Raw genomic sequence first — 14634 nt, forward strand, 5'->3', positions numbered from 1 at the left:
CAGTCTGCCCTTGGATGGTTTAGAATGTGTAAACCATTTGCTCCTAAGTGTCCTTGGTTAGGGAAGATAAAACCTTGTGATTCATTAGTTGGCTAGTAAATTGTTCAAATTGTTTGGCCTTGTTTAATTATTTTGTCTATTTCCCTTATTGCACATGTCAAGGAATTTCCCTAGCTTCTTACTATCCTGCCTCACTGACTGGTGGAGTACCCAGACACTTATTAGTGGTGATGAAAACAGGTTTAAGCAATGTAGGATGTAGTATAAATATGCAATCTGAGGATCTGAAACTGTGATTGTGAGATCAAATTTCCATTTTTTGCTATAAGCGCCATCCTAGCATAATTAGCCTTCTAAGAGAAATTTGATGAATCCTGGGAAGTTACGTGAGAGATGATGTTTTTCTGATTTCTCATTATGAGTCATGTACATATAACTATTAAATTAGGTGGCTAACAATCTAAATACAGGGTGGGGCAAAAGTAGGTTTACAGTTGTGAGTGTGGGAAACAATTTATTCTTGTATTATTATTTACTAATTATTGTATTATTTTCCATACATGCAACTGTAAGCCTACTTTTGTCCCACCCTGTATAAATTACCATGATTTTTAAGGGTCCTTTATTTTAAAAAGTTCATTTTCCTGATTTTTATACTTATTTTAATACTAAAATGAAACTTCATGATTTAAAAAATTTACATTCCAGCCAAATAATGCCACACATAGCATTATTTTATTTTATTTCAGTCAGTGATTCAACTACACTCTGATAATACAGTGGTGACAAAGGAAGACAGGGTCCCTATCTGTAGCGTTCCCATTGATCAGCCCTCAAGCCTCTCTTGTATTAACCCCTGTGCTTCTGAATATCCACTACTTCCTGGATCTACCGCTCTCTTCCTTCCCCACTGCTATAGTTCAAGCTCTCATCTTCCATCTCCAAAAAACCCCCCCAAAACCCCCAAAACCTAACTGGATTCTTATCCATCCAACTATTCAACATGAGATTTCTAAAATGCAGATATCTGGGGGTAATTTTCAACTGCACACGGAATAAAGTCCTGACTTTCGACTTCTATGTAAGCTCCTGTAGGACCAGGCCCCTGTCTTATCTCTGGGCATTCTCCATCTTGAACCCAAAGTTCAACCATTGTCTTACTATTTGCAGTAAGTACATACCCCAGTTTGTGAAGTTTTGTCTGAGGTGGGGGGAGACTGGGGGACAGTTACTAGAGATTATCAACCATCAAGAGAAGAGCCCACACCAGAAGGAGGAAGCGGGACACCTCAAGCTTGCTCTGAAAGCACATCCCTACCCCCACCCCCCAGTCATAAGTGGATCACATTTTGGTGATCTTGTGATCCCCTCTCTAGAAGGGTCATTCCTACTACCTAAGCCCCCCCACAGCATTTCGAATCACAACAATCCGTGTTTTAATCCTCTTCTGCTTCTGAAGTTCCTGGCGAATTTATATTCCCTCTTCAAGATTCAGCCTAGACGTCATCAGTCTGAGGACTTTCCTTTCCTGCTCCCCACCTGGCACTCCTACAGTCTGGGGAGCTCACCGTTCTGTGATGATGTCAGGCCTGGCACCTGCCATGCACACTAGCGACTGCGCCACCATGCCCTGGAGCAGCAGGCACCGCCACCGCCCAAGCAACGCCGCGGGAGCTCCGGGGTCACGCCAGGAGAAGACGCGCGAGCTGTGCTCCATGGTCGCGCGCGACGAGCCGCATCCGGTCACGTGACACGTCGGTTGTCACGAGGGCGCAGCTCACCTGATCAGGAGGTCACGTGGGCCGGGCCGCTGGGACCGAGGAGGCTGGCGGGCCATGGCAGGCTCCAGGCTCTGGTTCTCGCTGCTGCTGGCGGCAGCGATCGCTGGGCCGGCCACGGCTCTGTGGCCTTGGCCCCAGTACATCCAGACCTCCGACAAGCACTACACCATCTCCCCGCACAGCTTCCGATTCAAGTACCACGTCAGATCGGCCGCGCAGCCCGGCTGCTCCGTCCTGGACCAGGCCTTCCAGCGCTACCGCGACCTGCTCTTCAGTTGCGGGTCCCGGCACGGCCCCGCCCTCGCAGGTGAGCGGGACGTGCCCCGCCTCGTCCTGGGCGCTGGGACTGCCTGCCCTGGGGCAACTGCCCAGACTTCCTGAGACGCCCTTCTTTGCGCTTCTGTCCTACTCTCTAGTCACCACCCTCCGGTCTCCACTTCCTCCTGCCCTTTCCCTCCCGCTCTCAGCTTCCTCAAGGTTTAGTCCCCTAACTCCGTTCACTTCACTGAGCTCCTGCCCTCGGGCTGTATTTCACCCAGAATGCCTGCTATTGGACTGTAGTTCAATCAGGATACCAAATTACTGTAAATACTGTGCCAGTAGACATCTGAGGCGATCCCTCTTACAGTGTTCAGGCGTCACAGGGTCCTAGTGAAGCTGTGACCCTGGCTGGGGAGAGGGGAACAGAGCCCGTTCTCAAAGTTGGTACGACAAAACGTGAGAAATGTATTAACCTACGGAAAATTACATGAAAGTCTCTGATATGTTCAGTAAGTGATTAAACTGGGAGAGAAATCACAGAACACGTGCCTGCCCTGTAAGAAAATGGGTTTTGAGCAGCCACCTATAGTGAGGTGGCGAATCTAAGGGGCCAGGGCCGGAAGGAGGGTGTCCGGGAAGCGTGGAGGGCTTGAGCGGCGTCACAGAGGGTAATGATTGAGCAGAAAGTGCTGGGCTGGTGGGGCAACGAGGGCGAGGCCTGCGGAGTGGTGAGGAATGAGGCGGGGGTGGGTGAGGTAAAGTGTGGGATTAAATGAAAAATCAGGAGGGCTTTGGACATTAGTTTCATCTGTATTAGCAGGGGCTGGCAATTTTCTTTAAGGCAGCTGTTGGAAATTGTGTTTGAGGATTATTATTTAAAAGCAAATTAATGAGTGCACTCAGCAATGCAAAGGAATCAGATTCTACTTTATGGACGTTCTCTTGAAAATCTGGAATCTAGTTCTCTGGTGATGATGTGTAGGTGTTTATGAGGAAGCCATACTTATGGTTGGGCCGTATGGTAACATCATTTTGAATGATACTTCAACTGTGCTTAAATTACTTTTACAAATGTTCTCATTTGATATATAGAATTAAAAGCATTTAATTGAGCAGATGGCAGTTAGAGAGTGACAGAGCGTCTTGACATCAAGGTAGTTCTTAACTGGTGAAATTATTAGGCTGGGGGGACAAAAGGCCTGCTGTTGTGTGTGTGCCATGTCACATATTTCTCTGAATCCTTTGTGACAAATATTAGAATGCCTTGCACAGGACTGGCATTCAGAATATGTTTATTTTTATATGAAACAGTTAGGGCCTGGCTTGTGCAAAAAAAATAGATCTGTCATGTAATTGCTTTGTGCCTATCCCAGTGCTGGCAACTCTGGATGTTATAAGAAAAGTAGAAGACTTGGGTCCAAGCTTTACAGTCCAAGTGAGGAAATATGAAGCAAAAGGATGCAATGTATTATAAAATGCTCAAAAGATAGATAATTAGTATGCTTACTACTATTGTATAAATTAGGATAATTCCTGTACTTCTATATTAAGCTTTTATCCCATTAGCATAGAAGTACAGTTTATTCAAGAAAATAGAAACTGGCAATTATATGGCAATGAAGGGCTGTAAATTCCTAATGAAATAGATTTAGAGACAGATTAGAAACTTCAAGTGTTTATTTCAATTTATTACCTGTTTGTAAATGAACTTACTCTATTAGTTGAGGTGTTCCTATCCATTGAGAAATAATGAAAACTGGTTTGGATGAATATTACCAAAGACACAAGAGCAGCTTCTTCCTCTCTTCTTCCCATGGAGCCTTCCCTTTGGAACATGGTTTTCTGGGGAGGCTTTCAGATAACTTGAGCTATAGTCCTATTCCTGGAAAAAAAAAAAAAAAAAGATGAATTGATAGAGGGGAAAGCAACATTAACAAGGCCCAAAACAGGGTATATTTCTCTGTGGCTCTGATTTTAGTAAAGAAAACAATATATGGAAGTTAAATGTTAGCTAACTGCTTTTTGTCCGATTCCTCCAAATAACTTCCTTGTAGCAGTGGGCCAGTGTTTTTCTTAATGCAGCACAACTTCTGGTTTTGATCTGAACCTCGAATTCAGTGGGATTCATACTTTCTTTTTTTGAAAAACAAGTCTAGTACTGAGTTTCCATTCTATTCTGAATTTGCTTTCAAGGGTTAGCCGTAGTCCCTCCACTGCTAAATGGTCTGTGGAGATGTTTATAGTATTTACTACTTGTCTTTGCCATTGAGAGCTATTTCTATCAACTGGAGAGTGTGTGCTACATATTGTTAAACCTGTTAAATGGAATTATTTTAGGCTCTAGATATTTGAATAATCTAGTTCTGTGTTTTGATTATTAAGCCACATCCTGTTTGCAAATCAAAGATCTGATCATTTGGGATGGCACCCATCTAATGTTGTCCAAATTCTTTTTTTGGGTGATTGATGGAGCTGATAAAGCCCTAATTTTCAGGTTAAATGGCTAAATCTGATTATGTAATATGGCTGCAGTCTTCTTTGCTTTCCCTGAAACTAGTTGATTAAAGCTATGGTACTTAATGGCTGTTAGAAAGTTTCCATCCTGTTCTGATGTCCACATACAAATTCCTGTGAGTAACTTAGGATACCACTGCCCCCACCGCATTTCCCAAGCCACCTGGACTTCAAAGTCCATTTATCTTTACAACTGTTTTTCTTCTTTGTATTCTAGAATGGAAGGAAGATTATTATATGAGTATCTGGATCCCTCTGCAGCCATTTTCAATATTTGATTTGCTTGTTCTCATATTAAATGAGTGACTAAGTACGTGGCACAGTGTATTATAATCTGAATCTCTTAAAATACCTCCTTTGGCCATCCCTTATATAACTATGGCTGAAACATAGTAGATAATTATTTGTTGGCCATATTAACTTAAAAGGGCTACTTTGTATAAAAATTGTAAGAAGGCTTCTTGGTTTTTCTTTATTTCTGAAATCATAAAAAAAAAAAAAAAAAAAAAAGATGATTTGCAGGTTTCATTTAGAATTGATTGCCTTGTCTTTCAAGTTTCAAACTTGGAATATTGGCGTGTGATTCCAGGGAAAGGAGGATTAAAACAGGAACCAAGTTCAGCTGCTTGTCACTACCAGAGTCAATAAGTAGAGACAAGGTTGAAGCGTTGAGGTGCTTTATTCAGATGCTGGTGATCTGAGAGAACGGCAGGTAAATACCCTGAAACACTGCTCTAACATCTGTCTCAAGCCGCCGTTATATAGAGTTAGAGGGTGCGAGAGAATCTAAAACTACGTGAGTTCTCGGGGTCTGTTTTCTATCATTGTCCTGGTAAAGATTAGCCCTCAGAATTTTGTCTCCTTTCAGGCAGGGCCTGACCTTGATTTGCTCTCAAAATGTATCTTCTGTCTGAGTGATGGAGCCACCTGGACTTCAAAGTCCATTTATCTTTACAACTGTTTTTCTTCTTACAACACGTCCTCCAGTTTCCCAGGGTCCTAAGAAAATCTCTTTTTTTATAGCTAGTATAGTGAATAGTTATTAATTAACTCCGATTCTATTCCTTTAGTGTGCCCTTCCCCTATCATCACATTGTGCCATGGTCCCAACTCAAGCTGATTTTATCTCATCACAGAGCTAGAGACACATAGGGAATACACCTAGGGAGTGTAGGACGGAAACCTAAGGTCAGGTCGCTGGGCTGAGGGGAAAGAATAATGCTGATTAGCTCTCTCCACTCTAATTGGACTAGTGGCTGTGTACACTTTAACCTTTCCCATGACAAGGACAAGGCATATTCCTACAGAACACTTGATTGCCATTAAGTTTCTTGTTTTAAAAGCAAAGAGGAAGTAAACAACACATAGAATTCTGTAGCAGATTTTTCTTGTTGTCAGGAACCAGCCTGAGAAACAAACAAACCTGAGTTCCAGTGGTGGGAATGAAAGAGACAAAGTTATGGGATCAGGAGGAGCAGCGCCAAATGGCTTCAATGCCTTTATTATATAGTAAGTAACAAACAATTGGTAATGAGGTGAGGGTGATACTAACTAGTTCCTTCAAAGCTGCATACTCTTTCAGAGTAAATATCCTGCCTCCTGCCTGAGCTCAGACCTTGGTAATTTCTTTATCTCGGATAGCAAACCTCCTCAAGGGTAATTGTGGGGAGGGTCGAGTCCCTGACTCCAGACCCTCAGGCGACGTGGACCATGTCCAGACACATCACTGGCTCCCAACATCTTGTGAAGGAGAATAGAGGGACACATAGGAGGGTAAAGAAGAAGATTTGAAAAACAGGTAGAAGGAGCTAGTTTTTAGTTTGGGGGGAAATAATTGTTGTGCTTCAACCAGCCTCTCCTGTTTTTTTCTTTATTACTAATTTGTAACGCTTTTTTGACAGCCTTGTGTAGTACTGACCCCAAGAAGCTCTGCTTGATCAAGGTGTGTGTGGTAGTTTGGTGTGGTTAATAAAAAATTCAAGCCTTATTTCCTTGAGCTATCATTGCTCCCCCTACCTTGTATTTCTGCTTGAAGACTGCAGTGGAGGACTCTGTCTGGAGCATGATTTATTCAGGAGTCAGCCAGAGAATGTTTACTAGTTACCTGTTTATGTGCCCTCAGGCAAACTGCCAAATTTCCAAGCAGCAGCTGCTGCTTTAAAAAAAAAATCTGCCTATATTCCAAACATTTCTGAAGGTAACAAGGAGATAGTGATGGGTGTCTTTACAATCTTTGAAGGAGGGTATGTAGAAGGAAGAACTTGGTGACTTTAAAATAAAACAAAAATAAAAAGAAGAGCCCCAGCGGTGTCTCTTCTCTTCTTCCACCCCACTTCCTTACCACCACACAGAAGAGTGAAGCAGGGCATTGTAGGTTTTTGCCTGTTGATACCTTCTTTTTTGCTTTGGTTTTTTTTTTTTTTTAATAGCAGGTTTAGGCTCCCCCCCCCTTTTTCTTATAGTTACACAGTCTCTTTCTGGGACATGTTGTCAATATATTAGCCTGTAAAGGAATAAAACTAAGTCCTTTTCCTGTTGATTATACAGAAAGAAAGTTTTACTGCCTAACCAATGCTGCTTTTAGAAATGAAGGTCACTGTTATGTTTCTGCATTTTTGTAAGTTTCCTCTGCTGGCCCTGGAGTTAAGTGATAAGAGTAGAGTCAGTGTGCATCATCGAGAGGTTTAACCGGCTGGATTAGGTAGGACCTTTCTCCCACTTTGTGGGGCACTGATAGCAAGGTTGGCTGAAGAGAGGAGGTTTTGTTTGTAGACGTGATAGAGGTTGTCGTGTGAATGGTTTTCTGAGATCTGCCTCAAGGTTTATGGGTTCACTGTCACAGGGAAATGGATTTGCTTCTCTTCTCTATTCCTGGCTGTAGTGAATAAGACCCATTATTGGGTCAGGAACTTCTCTTATTTCCTTTGCGTCTGTTTTAAGCTTCTGTTATTGCTTAAGCTTGCTGGCCATGCACTCAACCCTGACTTCCAGTCATTGTGTCCACATTTGACGTTGGTTGGGATTTGGCTGTGGTGTGGAACTCTTTCCTCTGGACGTGTGTGCTCAGATGTAGGAAATTTGGGCACTTGTCAGATCAGGTGTCAGCAAGCAATCTCCTCTTGTAAAGCTTTGGAATGGGAGCAAGGGAAATGGCTTACCGGATACACTGGATAAAAAGTTTAAATTCTGTTCTGTTCGACACTGCTGGGATTTCACATTAGTGGCTTTGATCTTTTAACTGCGGCCACAGTCCTAGTTTGAGGCAGATTCAGAGTTCCAAGCTTATGTTCCTTTTATATGTTGGAGTGTCAGCCTGTGTGTCATACAGGGTGGCATCACACAGTAGTGGAGCCTTCAGGCTTCTGTAAGAAGTTCATGAAAGCCCTGGGGAAGCTGCTCCCATGGTATGGTTATCCCACAGGGCCCCCAGCCCCTGGGCTCCTCCAGCCAAGTGGAAAACCGACTTAATAGGAAAAGGGAAGTAGAAAATGGAAAGAAACTATCATTTATTGAATGTTTGGCACTTGCTATATGTTATGTCCTTTGATCTTCATAACGGTTCTGTGAGGTTGGTGTTACCCCCATCTTTCAGAACTGAGACTCACAGAGGCTAAGTGACATGTCCAGGGTTACACAACTGGCAGTGGTGGAGCAGAAATTCCAGTCAGGTCTGTCTGTCTACAGACTGTGCTCTTTTTACTATACAATCTTGGGGTAATCTACTCATAAATATCTTCATCAAGCATTATACCAATTAGTGATTTTGAAAACTACTGGCCTCTGGTAGAACTAAGCCCTGATCACACTTTAGTGTTAATTATCTAATTACTTAACCGATAACACTCAGGTTATGAATATTTTGATACCTGACCCATCATTATCAGATTCTAGTAGTATTTCTGGCTGGCTTCCTTCCTTCCATCCATCCTTAGTACCAGTAGGATTTTAAACAACTATAGTTTGTCAGTAGCTCTGGTCCAAAGAATATTAATTGAACTGCCCCCATCCTTAAAGAATTTACAGTCTCCGGAAGTGGGAATCAGACATACAATGAAGTATGATTTTTGCTGATAATTGAAGTACAAGGTGCTTTGGGAGCACCTGACCCAAGTGTGTATGTGCATTTGTAGGTATATTTTGAGAGGCTTCCATAAAGAGCTGTCTAATCTGATCAGAAAGTAGGAGCTGGTGGAGATGGAGGTAGTAATCCACATAAAAAGAACTGCATGTGGGAAAAGCCTTCAGGAAAGAAGCCTTCATGCCATATTCAAGGAAATTGAAGTCGGTATGGTTGAAGCACACAGCTCCAGGGTGAATCAGCAATTTCTGAAGCTAGAGAAGTAGACCCAAATCATGTGAGGACAATTCCAGAATTATGATGTAGCAATTTGAATGTGTTATGCTGCCATTCACAAGGTTATGGGAAATAACAGGAGAGGAAGGGAAGAGGGGAAGGATGGAGTGAAAACAGAGGGAGACAGAGAAATTGATTAAAAGGCTAGAAGTGGAGTGAGAATTATAAAAAGTAAGTTTGATTTTAGACCTGTTGAATGCGAGGTGTCTAGTTTCTAGCAAACAGCTATATGGTACTGAAGCTTGAGAGAAGGAGTTGGAATGCTTCCAGGGGAGAAGAAGTTCCAAAAGGTGACCATGGAGGGGTTGAGGAGGAAGATGATGTTGGATAACTGCTAAGCCAGACATGGTTTAGTTCTTCCTCTTGAGTATTGAAATCATTTAGGATAACAGCCAGCCTTAGGATGGAGAGGAAGACCGGGGACCAGGATCTAAAGTCTTGGATAAATAAAGCAGTAACCAGGAAGTTGCAGAGTGTTGTGACAAGGAGAGGCTCAAGATTTTACAGCTGGATGGCATGAACCACAGAAGAGAGTTTTGTTTTTTTCACTTGATGCTAAAGGGCCTGACAGCAACCCCAGATCCCAACCTGAGGATGTGAGAAGGAGCTGCCTCCCAGAACGACTTGTAGGAGAGATACATTCCTGGGAGAGCCAGCTTTTATTAAGGAGAAAATAGAAGAGACTGAGGATTTTTATAGTTAAATAACCATGGAACGAAATTCCAGAGGGTTTGTGGTGGTGGATGATGATGTAGTACAGGTGGTTTGTGGAGGAGAGCAAACACCACTTACAGGAATGGGAGTGTGTCCAGGAATGAGTAGAGGCAATTATATATTGGGTAGGATGACAAAAGATGATAGAAATATGACATGGTAGATTTCCCTGACTGTAAGATTGCCAAGAAAATAAGTTCCAGAGATAAGCAAGAGTTCATATATACATGAGAATTTAATATACGATAAAGGAAGAATTTCCAGTCAAAAGTAAAAAGAAAGATTAGTCAGTAAGTGGGTAGGGATGGCTTATTATCCATTTGGAAAAAAATTAAATTAAATCTTTACCTCTATCAGTCACAAAAGTAAATTCCAAGTGGATTAAAACTCTAAACATAAAAGATATTCCATAAAAATATTAGAGGGAAATAAAGGAGACTGTTCGTGTACTCCTAGGGGTAGAGGAGGCCTTCTAAGCCAGCAAATAAAGGACACTGTCAAGGAAGAAACTAACAGATTTCACTGCATAAAAGTAAAGCAAAATAACCCATAAGGTTAAAAAAATAAAAGTCATGCTCTGGCTGGTGTGGCTTAGTGGTAGAGCATTGGTCCATACACCAAAGGGTCACAGGTTCAATTCCCGGTCAAGGTCACACCTGGTTGCAGGTTGGATCCCCAGCCCTGGTTGGAGCAAGTGCAGGAGGCAACCAATTGATGTGTCTCTCTCACATCGATGTTTCTCTCTCTTTCTCCTCTCTCCCCTTCCCTCCTTCCCTTCCACTCTCTCTGAAAATCAATGGAAAAAATATCCTTGGGTGAAGATTAACAAAAGAGTAAACAAGTAAAATAAATAAAAATAAAAGTAAAAATGGAGCAAATATTTATAACCTTAGAAGACAAGTTTAAAATCTAGAAAGATCTCTACAAATCAGTGAAAGAAAATTAACCAAAAAAAAGTACAAAAGATACAGCCAATGAATGCAAAGCAGTGCTCAAATTCATTCATTATTAAAGAAATACAAATTTTAAAATGATATATTTATCTATCAGGCTGGCACTGATGAAAAAGAATTGTGACAGTCTAGTTTTGGAAGGCTGTGAAGAGATGGACCAGTGCAGTAGTTTGGGAAGAGTAATTTGGTAGTCAGAACAAAAAAATTATATCTTTGGATTAACATTTTCACCTCTAGGAATTTTCCCACAGAAATCTCTCACAACTACTTTAAAAAAAGGATACACACACACACACACACACACACACAACTATTTACTAGACATTGTTTATGATGTCAGAAACTTGGAAGTATTTCCAAATGTCAACAAAGAGGAGAGAAGTTAGGACTTTAACTCTTTAAAGTATATCTCAAAAGTGGGATTCTATTCAGCACCTCCAAGTGATGTAGATTTATAAATACTGACATTAAAAAATCTGCAGATCATTTTGGTGAGTGGAAAAAATTAGACTAATATGTATTAGGATCTCATTTTTGTTTTAAAAATTAGCAGTCTGTTTTTACAAAAAACTGAAAGACTATGCAAAATATTAACCAGGGTTATCTCTTGGGATCTATAATTATAGGGAGAGTTTTCTTTTCATTGCAGTTATAGGAGAAGAGGAGGAAAATAAATCAAGTTTTAGAAGTAGGGGGGAAAAGAAAACTTTTAACTACAACTTTTACAAAAAAAGATGGAAGGAGGAACATCCAGGAATCATCTGTGGGTTGGATCAGTTGCACTTCTGAGTAGGTATTAGACATCTCTGGAGGATGCACAATCTTAGGATGCAGGAGGAGGCACCATGGTCCAAACTGAATTCAGCAGCACTATTGAGGGGCTCCAAGCTCAGGGCTGCTGGCTTCTCAGACTCCTGCTTTACAGGGATAAAAAGTTTGACAGGGGTGGCCTTGCCTCTTGCCCTAACCACACCAACGTACTTTTGCAGTAACTGCTTCCCAGGCGTTGGAGTACCTCATCCCCTCTTGATAGCCTGGCAAACACCAACTCAGGGTTCAAGGTTCCTGGCCAGAGGTCCCCTCCAAAGTTAAGCCTGCTTCCATTTTTGGAGATAGCTATAATATCTACTGCAGCCCTTGTCATGCTGTTTTGTAACTGTTGTTTATATTTGTCTCTTCACTAGACTGTGAGCTCTTCAAGGGCAGGGACCAGGGCTTGTTTTTGTTTTTAACTGCCCCAGCACCTAGCACAATTCCTGATGCACAGTAAGTGCTCAATATATTTTGGTTGGAGTGAAGAAAAGAGTGGGAAATGAGTGACTTCAAGGGTTTTTATTAGGCTGAGTATTGGGAAAGGAAGCCTGAATGTTATATATATATAAAGGTGGGAGGGGGAGGGGAACAAAGTGGGTGTGGAGAATCAATGACATTGGCACCAGCCTTCGAGGGAACCAGAACATATGGGGCAAGGTAGATCTGAAAAAGTGTGAAGGTGCCAAAGGCTGGGTTGACTTTCCTAGTTTCCACTCTAGAAACAAACCAAATGCCACTCTATAACCAAAATGAATGTGTTTTCTCCGCACTGCTAAGATTCTGTGAATTAAACACACTGATGATAGAAATGTGTTGATTCAAGGAGGAGAAGGGCTGGTGGAGGGAGAGGCTATTGTGCATTGAAGTATAGACAGAGTTTCCAGGTACCCTAATGTAGCAATGATTTGTTCTGTCCAGAGAAGTGGAAAGTCCAGAATCTTTAGATTTATGGACCCCTTTTCAGAGCAGTGTCTGAAAAGGTACTTTCTGTATGCCTGGGTGTCTTACCATCCTCCACCCCAGTCCCAGAAATACTAGGCTTGGATATATAAAAGTAATTTCTACAGATTAACTGTCATTTATGCCTGATTATCATGTAGCACAATCATTGTGCATACATAACATTAAATATGCATTTTTGAATTCTAGCATGACTCATTTTCAGCAAATATTTATTGAATGTTTACCATGTGTCAGGCACTGGGAATACAAAGATACTGAGATTGGTCCTTGCTGTGAGGAGCTCACAGCCTCAGTGAGAAGGACAAACAGCATATATTAAGACAAATGTTATGAAAAGTGTATGTATGTGTTGCTTCACGATCACATAGGAAGGTCTCTTAGGAGAGGGTGGGGGCTTAACAGCAAAGCTTTATAAAAGGAAAACCAGAGCTGTTTCTTAATCAGGTGAGATGTGGAAGCAATGCAAAGTTGGTGTCAATTGGAGGAAGCAATATGTGCAAAGAAAAGCATGGAGAAAATGTGGAATTTTCAGGTTTCTGTAAAGAGTTCATTGTGCTCCTGTGAGAGTTTCTATACAGAGTTTCTGCACAGTTTCTACATCAGAGAAAGACAAGGCTGGAGTTCTTATAATCATCCAGTGGATTCTGGACTTTATTCTGAAAGCTATGGGGAGCCATTGGAGGACTTTGAGCAGAGATTGTCATAATCTGATTTTCATATTAAAAGATCACAAAGGATAGTATATATGGAGGCAGGGAAAGACCAATTGGTAGGTTTTTTTTATAGTCATCCAGGTGAGAATTTATGAGAGGCTGAATTAAGGCATTGACCAATGGAAGTGGGAAAATGGTGATGATGTTAAGAGATAGTAAGAATTTGTAGTTATAAGACTTGAATTCGATCTTTCTTTTTTACTGTTGTAATCTCGGTGCTTAGCACAGTGTTTGACACATAGTAGACAGTCAATAAATATTGACCTAAACTTGTGATATACTCAGAAAGGTGGGAGGAGGAGGAGGTTTATGATCTGGGTTTATGATCTATTGATTTAATAGATGGTGCTATTATCAAACTGAGAGAGCTGATCAGCCAAGAAGAGGAATGAAGAGTTGGTTCCGTTTTATATTTGAGCTTTGAGGTGCTTTTGAGACATTTGAGCAGAGGTGTATGAGCCTAAAGTTTCAGAAGGGTTGGCATATAAAGTTAGGTTTAAGAGTCAGCCTATGTGGGAGTGGATGGCATTGTCCAGAGAGAGCTTAAGTGAGGAGAAAAAAAGTAGTCTTTGGCTCAGGGCACAGACATTGGTGAAAGAGAAGAATGAGGATGCATATTTGAGGAATTAGAAGGAAAACCAAGAGAGCAGTGTTCCCTGAGCCAAGGGAGTTTAGTTCTCAGAAGGTCTGGGATGACTGATGCTGCCATGAGGTCTCAGAAGGAGTGAGTAGTCACTAGAATATTAGTTCTGTGACAGCAGGGATTTTTGTCTGTTTTGGTGACTGCCGTATCCTCAGTACTTAGAACAACCTGACACATAGTAAGTGCTCAATAAATAACTGTTGAATGAATGAATGAATGAATTGTAAAAGGTCCCTTGGATTTAGTCTTAGAACCACAGGACCTTGGTTAAGGCATTTTCAGAAGGAAGCCAGATTATAGTAGACTGAAGAGTGGACAGAATGTCAGGAAGTGGCTACAAAAAGAAAACTTAGAATGGCCATGAGTACTTATGTGCTGGACACTGAGCTAAGCATTAACTCTTTTAATCTTCCTAACAGCCCAGTAAGGTACTGCCATGATCCCCATTTTACAGATAAGGAAGCTAGCTCAGAGAAGGGAAATTATTTGCCCAGGGTCCCACAGCTAGAACCAAATGTAAAACCAGGACTTCAACCCAGATCTTTCTGACTTTGTCAACACCTAACTGCATTTCCTCCAGGGTTTCTTTGTGATGAAAGGTAAGTGAAAAAGTGACTGTTTGAGATGACATACAGTTGAGACTTGCAAATATTTTAATGCTAATGGGAAAAAATCACCGAAAGAAATAATTTGAAGACTTTTGGGGGAAAGGGAAATAATTTATACAAGAGGAGCCTGAGGAGAGATCTAGAGTGCAGGTGAAAGGAAATCCCTTCCACCAAGGTAGGAGGAGGAGAAGGTGAAGACTAGGTGTGTGTTGCAGATATTTTTGTCAGGGAGGAGAGGGAAAAGTAGAGATGGATGGGAGTTCTGATTGTCTAGGTGGTAACCAAGCTCTAGACTTGAAGTGGTATTGTTAACAGGG

At 41.6% G+C, this 14634-nt stretch overlaps 1 protein-coding gene across 1 annotated transcript in view; it reads left to right on the forward strand.

Annotated features, from left to right (window-relative positions):
* Window positions 1–1801: 1801 nt before the first annotated feature.
* HEXA (hexosaminidase subunit alpha) overlaps window positions 1802–14634 on the forward strand; it is a 32526-nt gene continuing 19693 nt past the window's right edge. The window contains exon 1 of the mRNA XM_016201438.2: window positions 1802–2088. Within this exon, the coding sequence (XP_016056924.1) occupies window positions 1836–2088 (253 nt within the window). The 5' untranslated portion in view covers window positions 1802–1835. The remainder of the gene's footprint in view (window positions 2089–14634) is intronic.

The sequence above is a fragment of the Miniopterus natalensis genome, chromosome 1 (genome assembly GCF_054644295.1).
Source record: "Miniopterus natalensis isolate mMinNat1 chromosome 1, mMinNat1.hap1, whole genome shotgun sequence".
Lineage (NCBI taxonomy): Eukaryota > Metazoa > Chordata > Mammalia > Chiroptera > Miniopteridae > Miniopterus > Miniopterus natalensis.